Source organism: Lagenorhynchus albirostris, chromosome 3, assembly GCF_949774975.1.
Source record: "Lagenorhynchus albirostris chromosome 3, mLagAlb1.1, whole genome shotgun sequence".
NCBI classification, from domain to species: Eukaryota; Metazoa; Chordata; class Mammalia; order Artiodactyla; family Delphinidae; genus Lagenorhynchus; species Lagenorhynchus albirostris.
In genome coordinates this window covers 25894593-25916803 of record NC_083097.1, presented here as the reverse complement: position 1 = coordinate 25916803, position 22211 = coordinate 25894593, and the positions used below count along the sequence as shown (strand labels likewise).

The 22211-nt window shown below is 41.1% G+C and overlaps 1 protein-coding gene across 9 annotated transcripts in view; it reads left to right on the top strand.

The window, feature by feature from the left end:
- The first annotated feature begins 209 nt into the window (after nucleotides 1-209).
- Nucleotides 210-22211, top strand: part of DROSHA (drosha ribonuclease III) — a 127025-nt gene continuing 105023 nt past the window's right edge. For 4 of the 9 annotated variants that reach the window (XM_060146908.1, XM_060146906.1, XM_060146907.1 and 1 more), the window contains exons 1-9: nucleotides 211-324; nucleotides 1406-1532; nucleotides 2634-2699; nucleotides 3616-4449; nucleotides 8597-8689; nucleotides 14233-14343; nucleotides 14565-14796; nucleotides 17884-18025; nucleotides 19809-19963. In XM_060146908.1, coding sequence (XP_060002891.1) covers nucleotides 2683-2699; nucleotides 3616-4449; nucleotides 8597-8689; nucleotides 14233-14343; nucleotides 14565-14796; nucleotides 17884-18025; nucleotides 19809-19963 — 1584 coding nt within the window. In that variant the 5' untranslated portion in view covers nucleotides 211-324; nucleotides 1406-1532; nucleotides 2634-2682. Of the gene's footprint in view, nucleotides 325-1405; nucleotides 1533-2633; nucleotides 2700-3615; nucleotides 4450-8596; nucleotides 8690-14232; nucleotides 14344-14564; nucleotides 14797-17883; nucleotides 18026-19808; nucleotides 19964-22211 lie in introns of those variants that run through there. The other 5 variants (XM_060146910.1, XM_060146909.1, XM_060146905.1 and 2 more) reach the window with 5 other exon arrangements.

Here is a 22211-nt window from a genome sequence, read left to right as displayed (position 1 = left end):
CTCCTCTCCCGAGAGGAAACGCGCGCTCACCCGGTTGTGGTTCTGGATTGGAGGATGTAGGGGGCAGCGGGCGGGCGCAGGAGGGGTCGACGAGAACGATTGGCTTAGATGTTCATCGCTCTTATTGATGCACCAATCACCGCGCACAAGGCGCTGCGACGAGCCCAAGAGTTTTCCCTCTTGTGGTCCGGCTTTCGCAGGTTCGCTTTTTAATTCTCTCGGTTTCCTGTTCCGGAGGCGCTGGCGACGCTAAGGTCTAGGCAGCTGCAATTTGAGTCTGGCTTTACTCTAACGGCGACCTCGCGGCCTGAGAGCCTTTTGCAGGTAAAAGGGGCAGCTTGCGGGTGTTGGAAGAGGGAGTGTTTCCAAGTGTCCTGATTTCAACGGGGCTGGAGTCTGGGGCTGGGGCGAGGGGCGCCTGGGAATTAGGATCGGGCAGCCCCTCTTCAGATCTGCAGCGAAGGGCGAAAAAGCGACTTTAGGCCCGGATCCTGCGAATAAATAGAAGTGAAAAATGAGATCTTTCTTTCATTGTGGAGCGCGTGCGGTGGTCCAGCCCTGGGGTCGCCCGGATCTCGGAGGGGAGTGAGACCGTAAGCTTACCTCGTGGGGCGCACGATCTGGCGGGAGATGTGAACAGGGAGACACGTAATTTCGGATCAGCCAGCCGAAGATGACCGGCCTGGGGATTCAGCTGGGAGAAAGAGAGTGTTAATAGAAATGTAGGCACACTTTGCAACGTTTTCTACATAGACTGATGTTCCTGGACGTGTTAACTGTGCAAAACAGCTCCCTCAGTTTCCCTGCTTCCAAACAGCAACTTAGGAGTAGGCACTCGCAGAAAATAATTACTTTTCCAGTTGCAGTGAGTTCCTTGACTTTTGACTTTTGTCGCACCCTAACACAGCCTGACTATGCTTTTAATAGGTCAGTTTCATAATCAGTGTTTTCAGATATTCTGTCTCTAGAAACATACATGAGGATCTAATGGTGAGTCTTCAACAGCAGTCTGAACACACAGTACAGGAGTGTTGGTGATCCTGACTGTTGCCCAACTCTAGGTTCAGTACATTCCTTTGTGTTCCCCAGGACCCTATGCATACCTCTTGTGTTTATAGCATTATATTATTTTTTAAAAATTGTATTTGTATGTGGATTCTGGGCTTCACGAGTCCTGTGGGCTCTGTGTCTTACTCATCTTTGAGTGCTTAGGACCTGTGACAGTGCCCCACATGTATAGGCCCCTTAAATATTGCATGAATCAGTGAAAAGACCTGCTTTTTGTCTGGTTTTGGTAATGCCAATCTGTTGTGGATATATGCAGTAGGGAAATGTACAGTAGCAACACAGAAATGTATATCACTGGTGAGACAGTAAACATTTATTGATCACCTACTGTGTGCAGGATGCTCTGCCAGGGGCTGTGAAGGATACAGAAATGTTTGTGAATCAACCCGTTTCATCAAGGAGCTCATAATCTAGTGGAGGAGTTAGACATGCGCACACGTGACTGTAATATGAGGCAGTCTCTGGTAAGTGCTATAAAAGAATTAAGTACAGACTAAGAGCAACGGACGTGTAGAGGGAATGGGATTACTTCCTGAAGGGAACCAGGAAAGGCAGCACAGAAGAGTTGGCATTTGGCCTGGTTGGTGGGTAGAAGAAATTCAACGGGCAAATTCATAGGGTAGGGGATTTTAGAAGGGCAGGAGCAAAGAACAAGCGGGGTGATAGTACTTTGTATGTTAGGCAACTGGGAAAATCTGGGGTGATAGGCACTTCATGGGGAGGTTAATGGAGAATTAGCCTGGAAGAAGTTGGGACGAGATTGCAGAGGGCCTTAAATGCCAAACGTGTGGTTTGAACTCGATTCTGTGGGCCCTGAGTAGCCTGTGGTGGCAAGATGGGCTGTCTAGGTACTAGGTCTATCAAGAGGGCCTTGAACTGAATAATAATCATTAATCAGATATCATTTGGTATCTACTTTTTATTAAGCACAGTGGTTGATACAGCTAAATAATCTGAAACTATTTTCATGAGCCATTTGAAAATCTACCTTAAGCCTATTGGTAAAGCTTTTAGTTAGAAGGAAGATGCTTCTACATTAAAGCTTTTTGCAGTTAATATTTATTTGGGTTTTTTAAACATTTTGCTGAAGCCTAAGTATTTGGAAAGCTGTTCCTGTTTGTAACATTCTTCAGTGGAAAGAGCTGAGAATGAGAATCAAGGGAAATTGTTGTGTTGACAAGATTATAGTTAAGTTTGAATTTGAATGCTGGTCTCTTTGTGAAGTAAACTGGAGTGTGGAGTGGGAGAACAGAAATGATTTTTTTCTCTCAGTCTTTTAGCAAATTGGAGATAGAGTATGCCTAAGTTTCCAGTCTTTTAAGCTACTGATTATTTTGAGTCAGCAAGACAAGTATTAAGGATATCTAAAAAGTTAGCTGTAAAACAAGTATTAAGGATATCTAAAAAGTTAGCTGTAAACTTTAATTCAGCGTGCTCTTAATTTTGTTAGTATGCGAACTGCATTGGAAGATGCAAAATCAGTGTTAAGATAATTGTAGAAATGTTTTCTAGCATTAGCAGTTTGGGAATCACTTTTATGTCTATTTATTCTTTCTGCCTTCTAGAGCTTATATTCTCTGTGGAAGATGTGACATACCCAGATAATACGTCACCATGCAAGGCAGTACCTGGTGAGTGGTATGACAGTAATGGCAGCCGTTTTGGGAGAACAGGGAGAAGCAAACACTGGCACTGGGCCATTGAGGGTGGGAAGGGTTTAGATATGTGAGGAGAGGGGGAGTGTGTTCATGTGGGCCATGTACACTGCCTGCCCTGATGGCCCTGGCAGTTCTGAGGTGCCGGCAGACGTTAAAGGTGGGATGAGGTAATGAGTTGGTGACCTGTAATCATTGTACGACCTGCCAAGAAGCAGCACAGAGTGTGTAAGAGCAGGGGACCTAACAAAACCCTTGGGGTGGTGACAGTGGCTGTACAAAGGCCTGCAAGGGTGTTATTGTATTAGCCAGGCAGGAGACGATGGTGTGAAATGGATGCACTCAAGAAGTATTTATGAAGCAGAAATGATAGGCATTTGAAAATAAATTTTTAACTAGAGGGGATAAGGGAGAAGTTGTCAGGTAACCCCTGGTATATGACTTGAGGACCAGTAAATGGTCTCATCTATTGAGACAGGAAACACTAAAAAAGGAGCAGGTGGTGGTGTCTTGAAGGGGAAGATCATGAATTCCTTTTAGGATGCGTTAGGTTGAATTTGCGAGTCTGTGCTGAGTGGGGAGGAAAGTGTAGACAGGAAGATGGTGCAGATGTAGAGACGTGGGGTATGTGGACGGGATGACATGGTGAGGTCATAGCACATGGTTGAGCAGCTGTAGGGAGTGACAAGGAGCAGGGACTGACCATGGCAGTGGGTTGGGTGGCTGAGACTGGGGAAGAGGAGTTTATTGGCCATGAGGAGGTTCCGCTATTACAGAGAACTCAGTATTAGATGGGTGGGATATGGCAGTGGCCTAAGGGATGGTCAGGCGTTTGTAAAACCCTGTATATATAGTGAGTTTTTCTTTTATCTTTTTCTTTCCTCCAACAAAGTCATAGAATGTCATTCCACCCAGGACGAGGGTGTCCCCGAGGGCGAGGAGGACATGGATCCAGACCCTCAGCACCAGCCTTCAGGCCCCAAAATCTGAGACTGCTTCACCCTCAGCAGCCTCCTGTGCAATACCAATACGAACCTCCGAGCGCCCCTTCCACCACGTTCTCCAACGCCCCAGCTCCCAATTTCCTGCCTCCACGACCAGACTTTGTGCCCTTCCCTCCACCCATGCCTCCATCAGCACAAGGCCCCCTTCCCCCCTGCCCGATCCGGCCCCCCTTCCCCAGCCACCAGATGAGGCCCCCCTTTCCCATGCCTCCCTGTTTTCCTCCCATGCCGCCTCCGATGCCCTGTCCCAATAACCCCCCAGTCCCTGGAGCACCTCCTGGACAGGGCACTTTCCCCTTCATGATGCCCCCTCCATCCATGCCCCACCCCCCACCTCCTCCCGTAGTGCCTCAGCAGGTCAATTACCAGTACCCTCCGGGATACTCGCACCACAGTTTCCCACCTCCCAATTTTAATAGCTTCCAGAACAACCTCAGTTCCTTCTCACCCAGTGCTAATAATAGCAGTAGCCCTCATTTTAGGCACCTCCCTCCATACCCACTCCCAAAGGCTCCCAGTGAGAGGAGGTCCCCAGAAAGGCTCAAGCACTATGATGATCACAGACGCCGGGATCACAGTCATGGGAGGGGCGAGAGGCATCGTTCCCTGGATCGGCGGGAGCGAGGCCGAAGTCCTGACAGGAGAAGGCAGGACAGCCGCTACAGATCCGATTATGACCGGGGGAGGACACCGTCCCGCCACAGGAGCTATGAGCGGAGCAGGTAAAGCACATGTGTGTTTTTTAATGAAGTGCAGAGGCCCTGGCACAGGCCATTTTTGTTGATCAACAACCAAACCGAAAAGGTCCAGCTGTGCATTTCGGTTTATAAAAGGAAAAGCGCCCCAAAATTATCAACATAGATTCATTTCAATGAATGTAAGATTCATTTCAATGAATGTAAGCCAGTTACTCTGCATAATGCAGTTGACATTTTAATGATGATCAATAAAAGATCTTGTAGTTGTTTGTGTGGATGTTGTATTTAATTACGTTCAGTGTGATCACCATATCAGGTTACAGCACTTGAGTTCTTTTGGAATTGTTGATCTGCGTATGTTAACAGTCAGGAATCGAAGTAGTTAACAAGCAGAACTTGCTTTCTGATGTTTAGGATAAGTGGAAGTTTATCATATATTGTTGCTTTCTTGCTCTGTTCCTTTATAAAATGAAATAATACACATTATCAAAGTTACAGTTTTCAAAATGGCTTTTAATTTGATTTTGTTGCATTGAAACATATTCATACTAAAGAAAGTTGCATTTAAAACGTACTATTCCATTCCAGATTACATTTCTTTTTTTTTTTCCAAAAGACCAAATATCTATATATACAAAAGAATAAGGTTTCCAACAGACACTCATAGATGAGCATCTAGAAGTGCTCTGAAGTTATATGCAAATTCTTTGTGTATGTATGTTTTTCTATAAGTTAATCAGTTGCTTACAGCAGATTCTTAAGAGATGGTGTGAGTCTATTACACCAAAAATCTAACAACCATTGGTTTAGATGGAAAAATAAAAATGCACAGATACCGATTGTACTCATATTTATTCGTACCTTCAGTGAACTCTTTATATTGATGAAGATTTGAGGTTTTCCGGTTGTCAAGCTGGTAACAGTGCTGCTCTTTGTGTCTGCTGTGGTGTGTTTACCTTCATTGTCTTGTGGAACTTCTGTGCTGAAAAGTTTGAGGTCCCCAGAGCGGTCACTCCGTTACTTGGGTTTGTGGAGAGCTGGTCTTGGCCTCTGTGGAATCAGTGTGCTTCTCAGTTCCCATGTTGTTCTCATGGCTGGGGGCTTGATTCTGACTGAACATTTTGCCAGTAAACGGTAGCAGTCATTCTCAGTCCCGAAGAGAGTGACCAATGCTCGGAAGGTTTGGAAGGAAAATGCTCTATTGCTTCTGCCTGATGCCCAGTGGAAGGTGGAAGGAACATGTTTCCTTCAGAGGTGACTGATTCTGGTGGGCCAAAGCTGACAGAGTTGGTAGACTTTTAAAAGTCTTTTCAGCACGACTGACTTACTGTTCCCGGTCAGTTTTGTTCTTAATTCTGTGATGGACTAGTTGGCAGAGGCCTGTGATGGTTTATTTTACAGTTTTATGGTGAAAATCTAAATCAGAAAGAATTTGTTAATAGTTTTCTTCAGACAAAGTGATTATTAATAAACCTGTCTCTGGGGAAACATTTTGCTGCAAACTTCAGCATTCTAGGTGGCATTTTTTTTTTCCGTTTTGGGGGTGCTGTAGTTTTTAGGGCTCTGCTGTAAAATCCTGGATTCTTCTATCCAGGCTTAAGCTTGGAGTTAATGTGTTTGTTTGAAGAAACACAGATGTCCTGTAAACTGAGGATGTCTATCAGTAAGTGAAATCAAGTGCCAAAAGAATTACCCTTAATCTCCATTATTCTAAAAGGCAACCCCTTTACCATGAAGGACCTTAGGCAGTTAGCTCATCTTTCTAAATGGCCTTTATTTACTTTGGAGTTGTTTTATAATGTTGTATTTGGGATATTTGCCCAGGAGCTGCCTTTGTGTCACAGCCACATTAAAATCAGCTCCTTTTGGGGTCTTAGTAGCGTGTCAGTCATCTGTTTTATATGGAATGCTTCTGTGAAACAAACATGGGGCACCTGAAGTCCTAGTATAACTTCTAGAAGTATATTGGAGAAAACCAAAAGTTCACAAATTTGTGCATTAGGTTGTGTTAAGTTTATGCAAATTCTTTAGTCTGTCCTCTGGCTACTTCTCCCCTTGCTTCTTAGGGTAAGTGAATCTGTCCTTTTTCAAATTTCATTTTCCCTCTTTTTCTCCTGCTCCGAAATCTGGTTGAATAATAATTACAAGATCCTTTTAGGGCAAACCATTTCTAGAGGAAGTTTGTGAAGAAGTAGATGTATGCATTTGCTATCGTGAAAGATCAGGGTTCCTCCGGGGAGTGGGAAAAGAAGCAGCGGCAGATGCAACCAGTAAGGTGCAGTGCAGCGGCTTCCCACAAATGAGTAGTGTTATAGTACAGTAATCCCCATAGCTGTCCTGTTGAGTACAACGTGTAGTCATCAGAGAGCTAGTATTATGTATCTAATACTATGCTTCCAAACTGGAAAAGTTTTTGGAAAAATAACCCAAGCATTGTTTTTCTTGCTTTAAATGGCTTTATCATATAATGTTACTGTGACTTATGTCCATACTGGTCTTTTCAGTTCATAGCCACTCAGAGGTAGTAATCATCATCAGAAATGCCACTCTTGAATGCAAAATTCTATCCCCTAGATGTTAAAAAAACAAACAAAAAATTAGGAATATCCTTTAAGTTGAGCGTTTTTTTGTTTGTTTTGTTTTGGTTTTTTTTGATGTGGACCATTTTTAGAGTCTTTATTGAATTTGTTACAATATTGCTTCTGTTTTATGTTTTGGCCTTTCGGCCCCAAGGCATGTGGGACCCCAGCTCCCCAACCAGGGATCGAACCCATGCCCCCCACATTGAAAGGCGAAGTCCCAACCACCAGGAAGTCCCTAAATACAGTTTTTATTTGGAAGTATAGGCAATTATTTTTTTCAGCAGCCATGCCATCACAAATTACATTATATCTTTGCCATGTGGTACCGCTCACTAGCTGGGATTTACTGCCTAAAAGTAAACTGTAAATTTAGAAGTGTATCAGGTAAAGAATGTATAATTCCAAGCACTGGCTCCTTTACTTTGCACAGCTGGTGTGTACCTGAGGCTTAAGTATATGTTAAAAGTATTATTCAAAGGAGTCTTTCTTGAGGAGGGGTGATTTTTAGGTGAAAAAACAATTTTTGTTTTAATATCTAAGATCTCTATCAGTTTTGTAAATTTTGATTTCAGTGAATTTACATTTCTTCTGTTTGGCTGTAGGTTGGGGGATTTTTTTTTTTGGCCATGCCACATGGCAAGCATATAGGATCTTAGTTCCCAGACCAGGGATCGAACCAGTGCCCCCTGCAGTGGAAGCACGGAGTCTTAACCACTGAACTGCCAGGGAAGCCTGGTGCAGGGAGAGGGAGATGTTTTTGAGTTCAGACATTTTTGTAGTCTTCTTGCTGGACTCAGACTAATATAGCATTTTTTTCCCCCATTCTAAGACCTAGTAGTTATTTCCCTTAGATTTATTTCTGATATAAACACACTGGAGTTCCGATTTTTGTTTCAGATCTCATTGTACTTATTAAATAGACTCAGAAGTTATTACTATTATTATTACTAAATTCTGGTGTCATATTGGAAGGTTCAAAATCCTACATTCTAGTTTTACACTGAGTAAACTCAGTGTCTCCATTTAGAGTTTTTCTTTCAGATGAAGACAGCATTTAAAGGTAAAGTGACTTAGAGTCTCATGACAATTAGTGATGGCTAGAACTATACCTCAGGCCTATAACCTATAAGAGTTTAGAACTCTTTCATTATAGACCCTTGTCCTAATCTTTACTGTAAAAGCTTTAACTGGCATATATTTGATGGATGAAATTAAGAGTGTTCTAGAAATCAATAGACAGTTGAATCCTTTGAAGTTTTCCTCTTAGGTTAAATAATCAAGGTTGGCTGGTTAGAAGGTCTCAAGAGAAGATTATGATAAAATTCCCTTTGTTGCTCAGTATTAAGTATGACTTCTTTTTTTTTTTAAAGAAAACAGCAAGAAATGTCCAAGTTAGTTAACTTCTGTAACGTGAAACACTCCTTTATCCTCTAATAAATGAAGGATGAATAAAAATTCCCATAGTGAATAGTGCCTGCAAAATTCTTAGGTGAGGTGAGGTTCATTTATTCAGAAGGTGAATTCAGTGAAAAGAGATGGTGTTTTGAGTCTTTCTGTTGAAAACAGCTCTGTGTATTAATTCCTTTAAGAGAGCGGGAACGGGAGAGACACAGGCACCGGGACAGCCGAAGATCACCGTCTCTGGAAAGGTCCTACAAAAAAGAGTATAAGAGATCTGGAAGGTAAGCAAGGAGTTGACACTGGTAGAAGTCATAGGATTATCTCCTGGAATTCAAATTTTGTGCTTGTGCAAAGTATCAGCCAGGTCTTAAGAATAGCCTGAGAGTCTGTCCAAAGAGCCCTGTGAAAAGTTAAAGTAGCCAATTACTTAAAAACCTTTACTTTCAAGATGTATTGAGAATGAACAAGGAAAATCTTGATACATTTCCAAAAGTTAGAAATTATATGGGCCATTTTCTGACCTCAGTTGCTATAAAACTAAACATTAATAATTCAAGGTTTTTTAAGAAAAACCTTGAAAATTCATAATTATGCTCTTAAATTTACTTGTTTCAAAAAAAAAGAGCAAAACTGCAGTCACACCTTATTTGGAAAAATGACATTGAGATTGCTGCAAATCAAAACTTGCAGGATGTAACCATTTCTATATCGATAAGTAAAATTCATGTCTTATGTAATGGTAATTAAGAACAGTACTCTAGGATCTGACAGATTTGGGGTCAATTATTAGTTTTCCCAACTTTGTTATTGAGCAGAGTAATCTAACTTTTTTTAAGCCTCAGTGGCTTTGTCTAAAATAAGGACAGTTATACTTGCCTTATTGAGTGGTGAGGGGTCGTTGAGATAATACACGTAAAACACTTAGAACTGGGCCCAGTAGTGCCAAATAAATGGTAACTATATATCTAATTATTATCTGATCACTTGACTCTAGAAATTGGTAGAGTATAAGAAAAGGGATTTAAAGATAAAAGAAATTAATGAAATAGAAAATAGAACTGAAGTACTATAATAATATTTGTAAATAAATGCAAGATTTCTTTGAAAGGCCGTACAATTTAAAAAGTGGCAAATCAAGAAAAGAAATACATACATTCCATTAAGTATAAGAAATTATACTTTAAACCTCCTTCATTCCTGTATTATTACAGGAATGAAGGAGGTTTAAAAATTATTGTATGTTGGTATAAGTACAGATATTTTATTTGAGAGATTTAAAAACTTGGATGTGATGGGTTGTTTTCTATGAAAACAAAAATTGCAAACCTTACACAAGAAGCAGAAAATTTTAATAGGCTGATAACCATGGAAAAAAGTTGAAGAAGGTGAATTTGTGCCACTTTCAAAAAAGTTTTAAACTATTTTAGAACACTGATGAAGATGGAAGGAAAGCTCAGCACGTGCTGTGATACCAGGAGAATCCAAATGGCAAAACCTAATCAATGAAAAGAAACCACAAAACAATCTCATATGAATAGGGATATGAAAATACTGATTAGTATATTAGCAAGTTTTCAGTTGTGTGTTAAAATAATTGAGAGATTATTCCAAGATTGCATGGGAAGATAGGTTAATATTAGGAGATTTGTAACTGTAATCCTTTGTGTCAGAATCTGTAGGGTTATCTCAGTACCTGCCTATTAGATATTTAAAATAAAGTCACATCCATTTATGAGTAGAAACTGGTAAACCTCGAGTATAAGCAGACTTCTTTAACATGATGAGAACATTATCTCGTGACGAACATGATTGATACCATCTCAGAAGAGCCAAATTCAATGTTGAAACCTTATAGACCTTCCCATACACATTAAAAGGGGTCCTGTAAATCATTGAGGACCCACATTAAATAAAGACAAGGGGGCCCAATTGCCTACCACTGTCACCTGATGCATAGCTAAATCAACAAGCAAACGAAAAACATTGCATCCTTGTGTGTCCCAGGTATTGCACTGGTGCGGTGATATAGTCATTAACAAGAGTCCCCACTTTTCAGGAATAAGAAAGTTAAGTACTGTGAGAAGTGCTTTTGGTAGAGCAATTAATTACACGTCGCTCTGGGAACACAGCAGTCGATAACTCAGTTTAGGGTAGTCACAGAGAAATTGACATTTTACTGATACCTAGAGTATGAGTAGGAATGCATGAGGGAAGGGGGATGGTAGGGGAAGAGAGAGAGCAGGTGTGAAGGTTCAGTATGGAGAATTGGTCTCAGAGGATGAAGCCTCGAGGTAGGGAAATGAGTTTAGAAGGCTTTTGTTAGTAATCCACAGAAGAAATGATTGTGCCTAGACCGGCACAGTGACAGTGGCGATGGGGAAAGGTAGAGGTAATTGAGAGATCGATGAGGGAGGCAGGAGGACTTGATAACTGATCGTGAGGAAGAGGTGGCAGCAGTCATCATCGAGGTCTGGTGTTCCCCTTTGAGGGCTGGGAACACTCAGAAACAGGTAAAGAAAGAGTTCAATTCGGGGCAAGTGGGATTTGAGAATCTGTGAGACAACCAGATGGAATTGTGTGGTAGTTATTTGGACACAGAGGTGCAAGGTTCAGAAAAGAGATCCTAGCTGGAAATACTAAATGCCATGGATTAGACGAGGTAGGCTGGGAAGAGTTTGTTCAGTGAGAAAAAGGGCCTGAGGAGGAGGAGAAGAAGGAGGGGATGAGGATAGGAAACAAGTCAAGATACTGTGTTGGTGGAAATCATTGAGGACCCGTCTGAGGTTGATGGTTTTTAATGTGCTGTGCTAGAAATCTCTTCAGTCTGCTGGTTTCTTCCCCATGCCCAGTAGCTTGTGGAGAAGGCAGAGACTTGGATTCTGTGAGTCTAACTAATGCAGTAGATGAGAAAATAAAAATTACAGATGTAAATCCTGTAAAGGAGGGAGAGTTATCATAGTTGTAATATAGCATCTTGTTAAAAACCAATTTCGAGTTTGGATTTTGAAATTTGAAATTCCTGAGACACCTACCTAAAAAAGATGTTTTGTTCCTGTTTTGAAATGTCCCTCTCAAAGTGTTAAAAAAAAAAGAAAGAAAGAAAGAAAGAAAGAAAAGAATACTAATTGTTGTTCGCAATAGACAACCCTGACCATCCATTATTCAAGATACCTGCCTAAGGGGATGGGGTGACAATGTCTTCTGCCTGTGTTTCTTGATGATAATAATAAACATTTGGTGGGATTTTTAGTACATGTCAAAATGTCTGTGTCAAACAACCATATTAGCATTTAACTACCACTTATTAGCTGTGTGATAGTGGGCGAGTGATATAATTTCTAATTGTTTCCTCTCTAGGGGATGTTTATATCTGCCTCAGGATTCTTGTAAGGACTAAGTGTGTCAGGGTGCTTACAAGAGTGTCAGGCTCTTAGGAAGTACCACAAATGAATAAACAAACAAACAAAACCACACCACTGGGAGCCAAGATTTGCCATTATTAGCTGATGATATTATCAGGAAAATTCAAGAGAATTAGCTAAGAAACATGAGAATTAACTCACTGAAGTTGACAGTTATAAAATAAACATACCATAATTAATAGCCTTCCTAAATACTAGTAATACCTACTTGGAAAATATAACAGGGAAAAAAATGTAGATTGACTACAGAAAATTTAAATTAATAAAAATTAAATATCTTATTAAACTTAAAAAATATATAGATCAATGGGAAGAAAACTTCCCATTGTAAGTGTAGTAGATGACAAAGAAGCTGATGTAGATGAATGGAGGGCATGCCATATTCCTGTAGTGGAAGTGGAAGAAAGGGTTATAAAACACCAGTTTTCTTCCAAAAACAGCTGTAGTTTTTAGCGGCATTGGTGGTATAGTGGTGAGTATAGCTGCCTTCCAAAAAATCTATTTTAATGTAAGTTCGGTTGAAGTACCAGTTTTAGTAATCTAAAATTCTTCTTTGGAATAGAAGTGAGTATAATGAAGAAAAATAATAATGCACAATTTGGTATGGATATAGATAGATGAATGAAACAAATATTGAACAACTTTGAAGTGTATATAAAATTTTACATCTATCATGAAGCTGTTTTTTCAAATCAGAGGGGAAACTGACGTGGGAACAATTAGCAAGCCATATGGAAAAAAAATTGAATTCAGGTTTCTGCCTTAGGTCTTGGACAGATACAGTAAAAAAATTTAATGTTAAAAGTAACTGAAGAAAATATAAAATATTTACTTAACCTTGGGATGGGAAAGGATTATAAGCGTAACACTAAGACTGGAAACAAACAAAAAAATCTCTAGATTTGGCCATATAAAAATTGTATGTAGCCATAGCAGAATTATAAGGAAAACAAAAAACTGACAAAGGTTACATTACATATGACAGCAGACAGGTGATTATTTTAATAAAAAACTCTTTCAATAAACAAAAAAGACTATAATCCTAATTTTAAAAATATTGGCATGGCATATTGACTCAGATGTTCAGAAAAGAAGTGAATGTGAAACGTGTCATTTCAGTAGTGACGAATTAAATGAGATACTCTTCATAAGAATGGAAAAGATTAAAAACAATCATGTTGACAAGATGTGTAGAAATGGGAAATCACATATGGTTTTGATGGTAATCTAAACTGGTACTGCCTATCTGTAGAGAAGGCTTAAAAAAAGTACACACTCTGTGTGTGAAATAATCTGACAAGTCTGCAGAGAACCCAAGTGTGTTTACAGTAGCATTGTTTACAGTGGCAAAAAAAAAATAGTAACAACCTAAGTGACTGATCAGATTTGTCAAATTATGGTATATACATATAAAAGAATAATACGAACTTATTAAAAATGGTTCAGATATAGATGTATTGAAGTAGAATGATGTTCCTGATTTACTACTGAGTTGCGGAGAGCAGGCTATAGAGTTTCTTTTTTGTTAAAACTTGTATGTTTACATATCTGTATCTTTTAACACATTTGTGAAATATAGTGGTTATCTCTGAGTGGTGTTACAGGTGATTTTTGTCTTGTTTTTGTTAATGCTTTATTATTTTTCTACAGTGAACATATATACATTTTACTTCACAGTACATTTTTTTTTCTGGTAACAAACCTAGTGATGTACATGTAATATTTGGAAGTTTTATCAATAAGTAATATATATAACCCTTCTAATCACTCACCCTTTTCCCCCTGATGTATACACACTCACACTTACCCTGTCATAAAATCAGGAGTGAATGGTAGAGTTGATGGAAAAAGTTAATTTGTGACTTTGACCCAGGTGTAAACTTTCTTGGATAATAGTGACTCTTATTATCAGGTTGCCAGCGCAACACTAATAAAGCAGTTACTCTCCTTGGCTGGATTCTCAAGGCCTTTATGGTTTCACCTGAATTTCTTGGGCTTAATTTAAAACCTATCCTATAAGTTTTTCCCTCCAAGCACATCCATAGGCTGGGCCTTTGCAAATTTCATGCCCCAGAGATTCAAGGAGATAGAATTGCTTTTTTCCTTTTTAGTTGAGTTAGTATTTGTGGGGATTCGAATTAGGCAAAGTGGTGGTTCATTAAGCAGTAATACCCAAGTGTGCACTTCCAGAGAGATGCTTAGGGATAGTATAACTGGTTCACTCTTGGATTATGGTCCTCAGGCTAAATTTATGGCCAAGTTGAGACCATGTTTTGTGAAGATCTTTTTCTTTTTTCTTGGCAAAGCAGGATGTAGAGGATTCAAAACTAGTATGCTCAATGCTGAGATTGTCTATATATGTGGAGATTTCCAAATATTTCCCAGATATCTTTCTCTTCCAGGAGTTATGGTTTGCCGGGTGCTTCTGAACCTGCTGGATGCACACCAGAATTATCTGGGGAGATTATTAAAAATACAGATTCTTGGGCCCCACCCCCGGAGACTGTGAATCAGTAAGTAGATCTGGGGTAGGGCCTGGGAATTTGTATTTTTAAACAAATAACTTCAGGTGATTCTGATGTCACCAGACTGGTGTCAGGGGGTCACTGGTGAATATGGTGGTTTGCCATGACGTTTTTCTTTTAGGTAAAAAATGAACTAAAGAGGTGAAATAGAACAGTTTTACAATGGATGAACATTTTTAATAATTAGCCTCCTTCGTCCCCTTTTGAAGTCGCTCCCCAAGTAGGGAGAAGAAGAGAGCTCGTTGGGAGGAAGAAAAAGACAGATGGAGTGACAACCAGAGCTCCGGCAAAGAGAAGAATGGTAGCTCAGTCAAGGAAAGAGAGCCGGAGGAGTCGCTGCCCGACAGAAACGAGGAGGACGACGACGAGCTCCTTAAGCCTGTGTGGATCCGATGCACCCACTCAGAAAGCTACTACTCCAGTGACCCCATGGATCAGGTGGTAGGTCTGAAGTAGGAGAGAAGCTGTGGACCAGAGCTGCTCAGCCTCAGTACTATGGGCATCTTGGGCCAGATTATTCCTTGTGGCAGGGCCCGCCCTGTGCATTGTCAGATGTTGAGCAGCATCTCTGGGCTCTACGCACTGGAGGCCAGTAGCACCCTCTGCTCGTTGTGATAACCAAAGCTGTCCTCTGATATTGCCACATGTCCCCTGGGGGTGACAGAATACCCCTCCCCGCCCCCTCCAGTTGAGAACCACTGCTGTAGACCAAAGCTGCTTTACAAACGCAAGAGTGCAGCAGGTTAATGAAAGGATCTCTGCATTCTGCACTTTTTATGACACTGCTAGTCTTAATACTGGTGGTTTTGTAAGCCCTCACTCATAGCTGCTTTATGCCTTTTGTGATCTATAGCCTTGTGTGTGTGTGTGTGTGTTTTCCCCTCAAAATGAGAAGCAAGGGAGAATTGAGTTTGTCTCTTACAAGTCTATCCTTGACCAAAGGTAGCCATAGCAAGTTTCCCGAGCACATTGCTGGTTTTGTGGAGTGGCAGGTGTCATTGCCTTTGGTGGGCTCTCGAGAGACTCAGCACATGTGCTGTGGGAGATGGGGCTCCTGGGGCTCGGCAGCCGCACCTCATTGAAGTGGGGACCCCACGACCTCCATATGCTCACTTCTTTTCTTTCTTCCATCTCCATTTTATTTTCTGTCACTCTCCTTTCTTTTTTCTCTTTCTCTCTCCCAATAGGTGTCATGCCTCTATCCCATTAATTTAGGTGTATTTGCCATGCGATGGATGTACAGTAATGTTCATTGATTAAATGAATGAGTGAAGGAATGGATATCTACAGATTTAGGACAGAAGAGCTTGGAGATGTTAGGTTTAGTGAGTGGGGTAGATAAGAGAGCATAGCAGTTGTCTGGAATTTTGTAAACATAGCTTTGACTTGGACTGGGCCCTTATCTATGGGGAACTAGAGAGGAGACTCCCTTGCCTTTGAAAAAAGGGTCTGAGAAATCTTTCCTGGTGGCATGATATTTTACTTGGTAAAGTAAAGCAGGGTTTTAAGTCATAGTTCACGTGATACAGGGAGGAGCACTGTTTGGTGTCGAAACTTTACTCCATGAATCTCAGATTATCTGTTTGGTGTCGAAACTTTACTCCATGAATCTCAGATTATCTCATTTAATCCTTAAAACATCCCTGGAAAGAAGGCATCTATTACTTCAGAATGTTGCTGTAAATAAGAATACTTGACTAATCGTGACTTAAACTTGCTGGGTTTATTTTTCTCAACAAGCTGTCTGGAGGGAGGTGGTGGCCGGTGTGCATTTAGTGGATCAGTGATGGCAGGGTCCTAGGTTGGCATTGCTGTCTTCTGGAGGGTCCACCACGGTTGCAGGATGCCTGCAGCAGCTCCAGGCATCACGTCTTTACACACCTCTGTCCAGACACAGATGCAGAGGGCAGTGTTGGGTGGAGCCTCGGGTGCCTGAGGATCTTTTCTTCCATCACTTTGCCCAGAGCTGCGTCGTGTGTTCTCCCCACGGATTCGTTTTCCATCTCTTCTGTAACTAATTTCCACAGACTTCATGGCTTAAAACAATACACATTTATTACCTCACAGTTCTGTAGGTCAGAAGTCAAACTTGGGTCTCACTGGCTAAATTGAGGTACCAGCAGGGTTTCATTCCTTTCTGGAGGGAGCCTGTTTTCTTGCCCATTCAGGTTGTTGGCAGAGTTCAGTTCCTTGTGGCTGTAGGATGGAGGTCCTTGTTTCCTTGCTGGCTGGCAGGTAAGGGCTGTTTCCAGCTTCTAGAGGCCATGTGCATTCCTTGGCCCGTGGACCCCTTCTTCATCTTCAAAGCCAGCAGCCAGCGGGTCGAGTCCCTCTTGTGCTTTGAATATCTCCTGCCTCTTTTTCCATTGCATCTCTGAATCCTGTTGGGAGAGGTTCTCTGCTTTTAAAGGCTCATATTAGGTTGGGCCCACCCACATTATCCCATCTCAAATTCTGTAGCCTTAATCACATCTGCAAAGTCCTTTCTGCCATGTAAGGTAATGTGTTCATTTTCCAGGGATTAGGACAGAGGCATTTTAGGGGTAGGGGGACTGTGGCTCAGTCCGCCTTCTGAGATCATGAGTTTTCTGCCCCAAATCTGAAGGGAATCATGGTTCTCTAAGCAAGGAGGAATGGCAGAATGGCTGCCATGGGTATTATTATTATTGAAATAACAAAGTTGAAGGCACTGAGGTTCAGCATTTAAACAGGCAGAGTTCTATTTTTCCCCCTCACCTTTTTGTGGGCGTATTAAAACTCCAGTGTAGAAGGAAGGCAGATAAACCTGAAGCCCAATATTGGCCTTTGTGTTTGTGCAGCGTTGGGGCAGAGAGACAGTAAGAATGTCAGAGCTATCCCAGCATCGCCAGTGTCAGTAATGAGCCGGGGCTGAGGAAGAGCAGTTACCCCCTTTTGGGGTAACTGCACATTTTATGATTTAATATTCATTTTATGTCTGAAAGGTACATTTTGAAAATTACTAAGTCAGAGAGTATGGACATTTAAAGTGATTTTCAACCTGGGAGGAGAGTGGGGAAAAGTGGAACACTTCCTCTAGGAATGCATTGCAGAACCTTGTGTTTGTGGAGTGTGTGCGTGTGTCCCTGTGTTTATGGGGTGCATGTGTTTGTGGCGGTCATTAGATTAATGTGGGATATAGACTATCAGTGACTTTCAGTAGGGGAGGAGTATATGTTCCCTAGCAGGGTGTCAGGTGTCATGAATTCTCAGGGGTTTATGATTTTTTTTATTGTTGTTATATCAAAAGAGCATAGATAAACTTTTCTAATGTTTCTGAATGTTGGCAATGTGCATTTTCCTGAGGACTTTGTCGACCATATATGTGTGTGTGTGATTCAGAGCATCATTGCCAGCACTGGGCATTTTGCTTTTAAATGTTTATTAAATCGAGGGTTGAAAAATGACACCTTGCTAGTACAAATCTTTGGTCACTGGTGAGCTCTTATTGTCTCTTTGGTATGACTATTATTAATACAGTTCCTAATATTGATCCTTTATTTTTCAAAGGGAGATTCTACGGTAGTTGGAACGAGTAGGCTCCGCGACTTATATGACAAATTTGAGGAAGAGTTGGGGAGCAGGCAAGAGAAGGCCAAAGCTGCTAGACCCCCATGGGAGCCTCCCAAGACGAAGCTAGATGAAGATTTAGGTGAGTCACAAGGCACTAGACCGAGATCCTGTGCTCTTTTATTATTGCTTAATCCTGAACTTTTGGGATGTGTCCTTGAGAGTCCCAGATTGAAATTTCCTCTTGCCCGTTTGGTTCTCCTAATTACAGTCAGCAAATACATAGCAGCGAAACTTTCTTCTTTCTGATCTTATTTTTCCTTAGTTACATTCAGCAGAATACATAAGAGATCTCATTTGCAAGGTGTGCTGACAGTTGTGTCTCCTGTAGAATCGTCTTTTGTCTTAATCAGAAAGGACCCTTGTCCAGCCTCCCATCAAAAGCAGGAGGCTGTTCCCGTGCCTCGGGCCTCTGATTGGCAGGCATTCCCTGTGGCCCTCCCCACTGCCAGGGTGCTTCTGGTTTGATGAGAAACTCCAGCTATAGCCCAGCTCTGTTTGAAGGTTTCTCTCTCTTCACAAAGTTTTCATAACTTTCTTATATGGTGATGTCTTGTCTGTTCGCAGACAAGACATTCAGCATGCCTTTTCCTGCGTGTTCTCTGGCTCTCATCTGTCTACTTTCATTATGTCTCCCTCGCTGAGAGGCAGTGTCCATGGTGGGGAAGAGCACTGACTGCACCAGCTGACCTGGGTTTGAATCCTTGCTCCACTACTTGAAAAGTGCGATCTCGGGCAAGTGATTTAATCTCTCTGTGCCTTACTTTTCTCATCTGTAAAAGAGGGATGACAGCCTCCATCTCACACAGTACACTCGAAAATACAACCATGTACGGGTTCCTTATTACTATGCTGTACTACGTTAATCTCTTGTAGCATTAGTCAAAGTTCTAGGTCTTTTTTAATTTTTTAAGTGTGGTAAAATACTTACAACATGTACATAAGACACATAAGATGTACCGTTTAACCATTTTTGAATGTACGGCTCAGTAGTGTTAAGTACATTCACATTGTTGTGCAAACAACCTCCAGAACTCTTTTCATCTTGCTAAACTGACACTCTATCCACATTAAGGAACAACTCCCCAGTCCTCCCTCCCCCAGCCCCTGGCAACCACCATTCTACTTTCTGTCTCTATGAATTTGACTACTCTAGGTACCTCATATAAGTAGAATCACACCATATTTGTCTTTTTGTGGCAGGCTTGTTTCATTAGCATAATTCTTGGTCTGTTTTTATCCAGTCATTTCCAAGGACTAAAATCTTCTGTTGCTACCATCGAGAGAAAAACATTTACAATCTTCAGTCTGACGTTCAGAGCCTGGCATTCATGACATTTGAGCCCCTCACTTCCAGGTTTTTTCCATGAGGCCTTTGCTCCAGCCAGATTCCACCCATGCTCTTGCCTCTGTGCTTTTGCCTGCAGTGCCCCATCTGTGTTCCTTTCTACCTCATCAGCCTAACCCCACCCCTGCTCCATGCCTTGGTCCCATGTACCCCTTCTAGGAAATCCTCAGTGACCTTTCCGAACCAGTGTGGATTCACCGCACCTTTCTGAATGTGAAACTTTGTACTGCTACAGTGGTTTGCATTTTCTCTGGCGTTGTTCATCAAGTCTTTCTTTGTAAAAATATTTGATTCTTTGCTTCCCCCACTAGACTGTGACTTAGGATTATGGACTCTATTATTTTTCATGGGGTTGCTTAGCAGAGTTCTAGTATGGAGTAGGCACTCGAATATTTGCTGGGAGATAAACAGCTCTCCTTATATTTAGAGGTTTGGGTCATTAGAAAGTAAGTCTCCAGGTAGAACCAGCTTGCAGATTGCTTCAGCATCTCTCCATGTTTTCCCCTCACCACTATAGAGAGTTCCAGTGAATCCGAATGTGAGTCCGATGAGGACAGCACCTGTTCTAGCAGCTCAGACTCTGAAGTTTTCGACGTCATTGCAGAAATCAAACGCAAAAAGGCCCATCCTGACCGACTTCACGATGAACTTTGGTACAATGACCCAGGCCAGGTATGAAGGCTTTTATATTCTTGCTGTGAAGGTTGCGGACGTACACATCACGTTTATGACTCTAGGCTCAGAAGATGCATGTTAGCTGGCACTGAAACTGAATTTTCCTCAGGGTTGAGTGTCATTCTTCACAGCGTATTTCTTTTCAGCTTCTGAGTTCAGCTCCAAAGCATAAGCACCAGAGCAAGTGTTCCTTGAATCATGTTTGATGATGTTGGTAAAATCCTGTGTTGGGGAGCAGGATGATGGTGCTGCCTCATTAAACTTTCAGTAAATGGAAGGAGATGAGTGGTGGGTTAGGGAGAGAGCACTTGTAGTTCTTTCTAAAAGCAGTTCATCTGGGGGCTTCCCTGGTGGCGCAGTGGTTGAGGGTCTGCCTGCCGATGCAGGGGACACGGGTTTGTGCCCCGGTCCGGGAGGATCCCACATGCCGCGGAGCGGCTGGGCCCGTGAACCATGGCTGCTGAGACTGTGCGTCCGGAGCCTGTGCTCCACAACGGGAGAGGCCACAACAGTGAGAGGCCCGTGTACTGCAAAAAAAAAAAAAAAAAAGCAGTTTATCTGTAAGTTATCTTGCAGCCATCCAGTAAACAGTGTCCCAAGTCCTGTAAGATTCCATATTTCGTAGTTGGTAGTAGTCACAATGTCTTATAACTTCTCTTTCTTGTTAATAAGCATGTTTGAGCTAATTACATCATGGCTGGACATAATTGTTTTTATTTTTGCTTACTATTTTATTATGAACTAATACATAATACAAAATATTAATAGTATCTATAAAAGATTTGTATTTTACAAATATACAGTACATACAAAAATAGTATCTTTAATGCATATGAAGTTATCAAGCATAATAAAACATATCTCTATAAAAAGATAATTTAAAATTTATGTTTTATACATAAATTCATACCCTTGTCTATTATTTTGAATGCTCTTCTCCTGGTACTTATTAGATGACAGCTATCTAAATTTTTTTTCTTGATAGAATTAATATAGTTAGAATGCCTGACAGAAGGGTACTTTCTCTGAGAACTGCTCTCTGAGAATTGAGCAGAAATGTTTGCAAATGGTCAGTGCATTTTGAAATCTTACTTTGATATATTAATCATGTGTATGATCTCTTTAAACAGCTTTAGTGAGTTATAATTCACATACCATACAATTCACACAATTAAAATGTACATTTCAGTGTTTTTATGTATATTCACAGGAATATGCGCAATCATCATCACAATCTAATTTTAGAGCATTTTCGTGTCCCCTAAGAGAACTCCTGTGTCCATCAGTCACTCCCCTTACCGTGTGGTCATATCAAGAAACCTATTCCTTGGTTTCTGTGGGTTCTTATTCCTGTCAGAGATTTACCAGGGCCTTCTGTACAGTCTCAATATTGTGTTTACTCTGTGGCTTTGCGTCCTCTGTACAGTTGAGCCTTATAAAGGGCTGATCTGCACTGGGGCCCAGACCCTGGTAAAAGGCAGGAATGTATGATGTCTATCTCACTTCTCCTAAGTGAGCACTAAGTGATTTTTCCACATTTTTCATCACAACAGGTTGTGCCCAGCATTACGAATGTGTTGTGACTTTTGAGGGAATTCCATCACATCTCTGTTTGCCAGCTTTTACTTTGGATAATATCTTAATGTGATTTTTTTGTTTGTTTGTTTTAGGTAGCCACGTTATTCCTCTGCTGTACCACCTGGAGCTTTAGATTTCCCAAAAGGATAAAGAAAGTTACAGATTTTTCCTTTAAATTTCTTTTCAAAGTTTAATGAGATATTTTCATTGGGCACGAGTTACAAATCCCTGGAAATCGAAAGAAATATGTGTGTGTATATAGAATATATTTGTCCCATAATATGTGTCATATTTATAAATTATACATTTTAATTAATACAAAGAAAGTGATAAATGGAACTCCACTTCCCCATACTCTAAACTGATGCTCTCGTGTCCTTTTTGATTCCATATTAACCATTTATATTGAATAAACTCATGAAATTGGCTTTTAAGGCCCTTTAAGATTTTGACCTCAATTCTGCGTTTTTGGTTTTCTCACTCACACATATGGTCCGTTCCATTTAGATGGGTCTCAATCTCATGTCCCTGGAGCATAACATAGGATTTCTTCCTTCTCTCTTTTCTCTCATGCTGGTGCCTCATGTAGAATGGCCACCTTCTTTTCCCGTCCTGTTCAACCCTTCACATTTTGGTTTCTTGAAGCCTGGACATTTTTCCTTTTTCT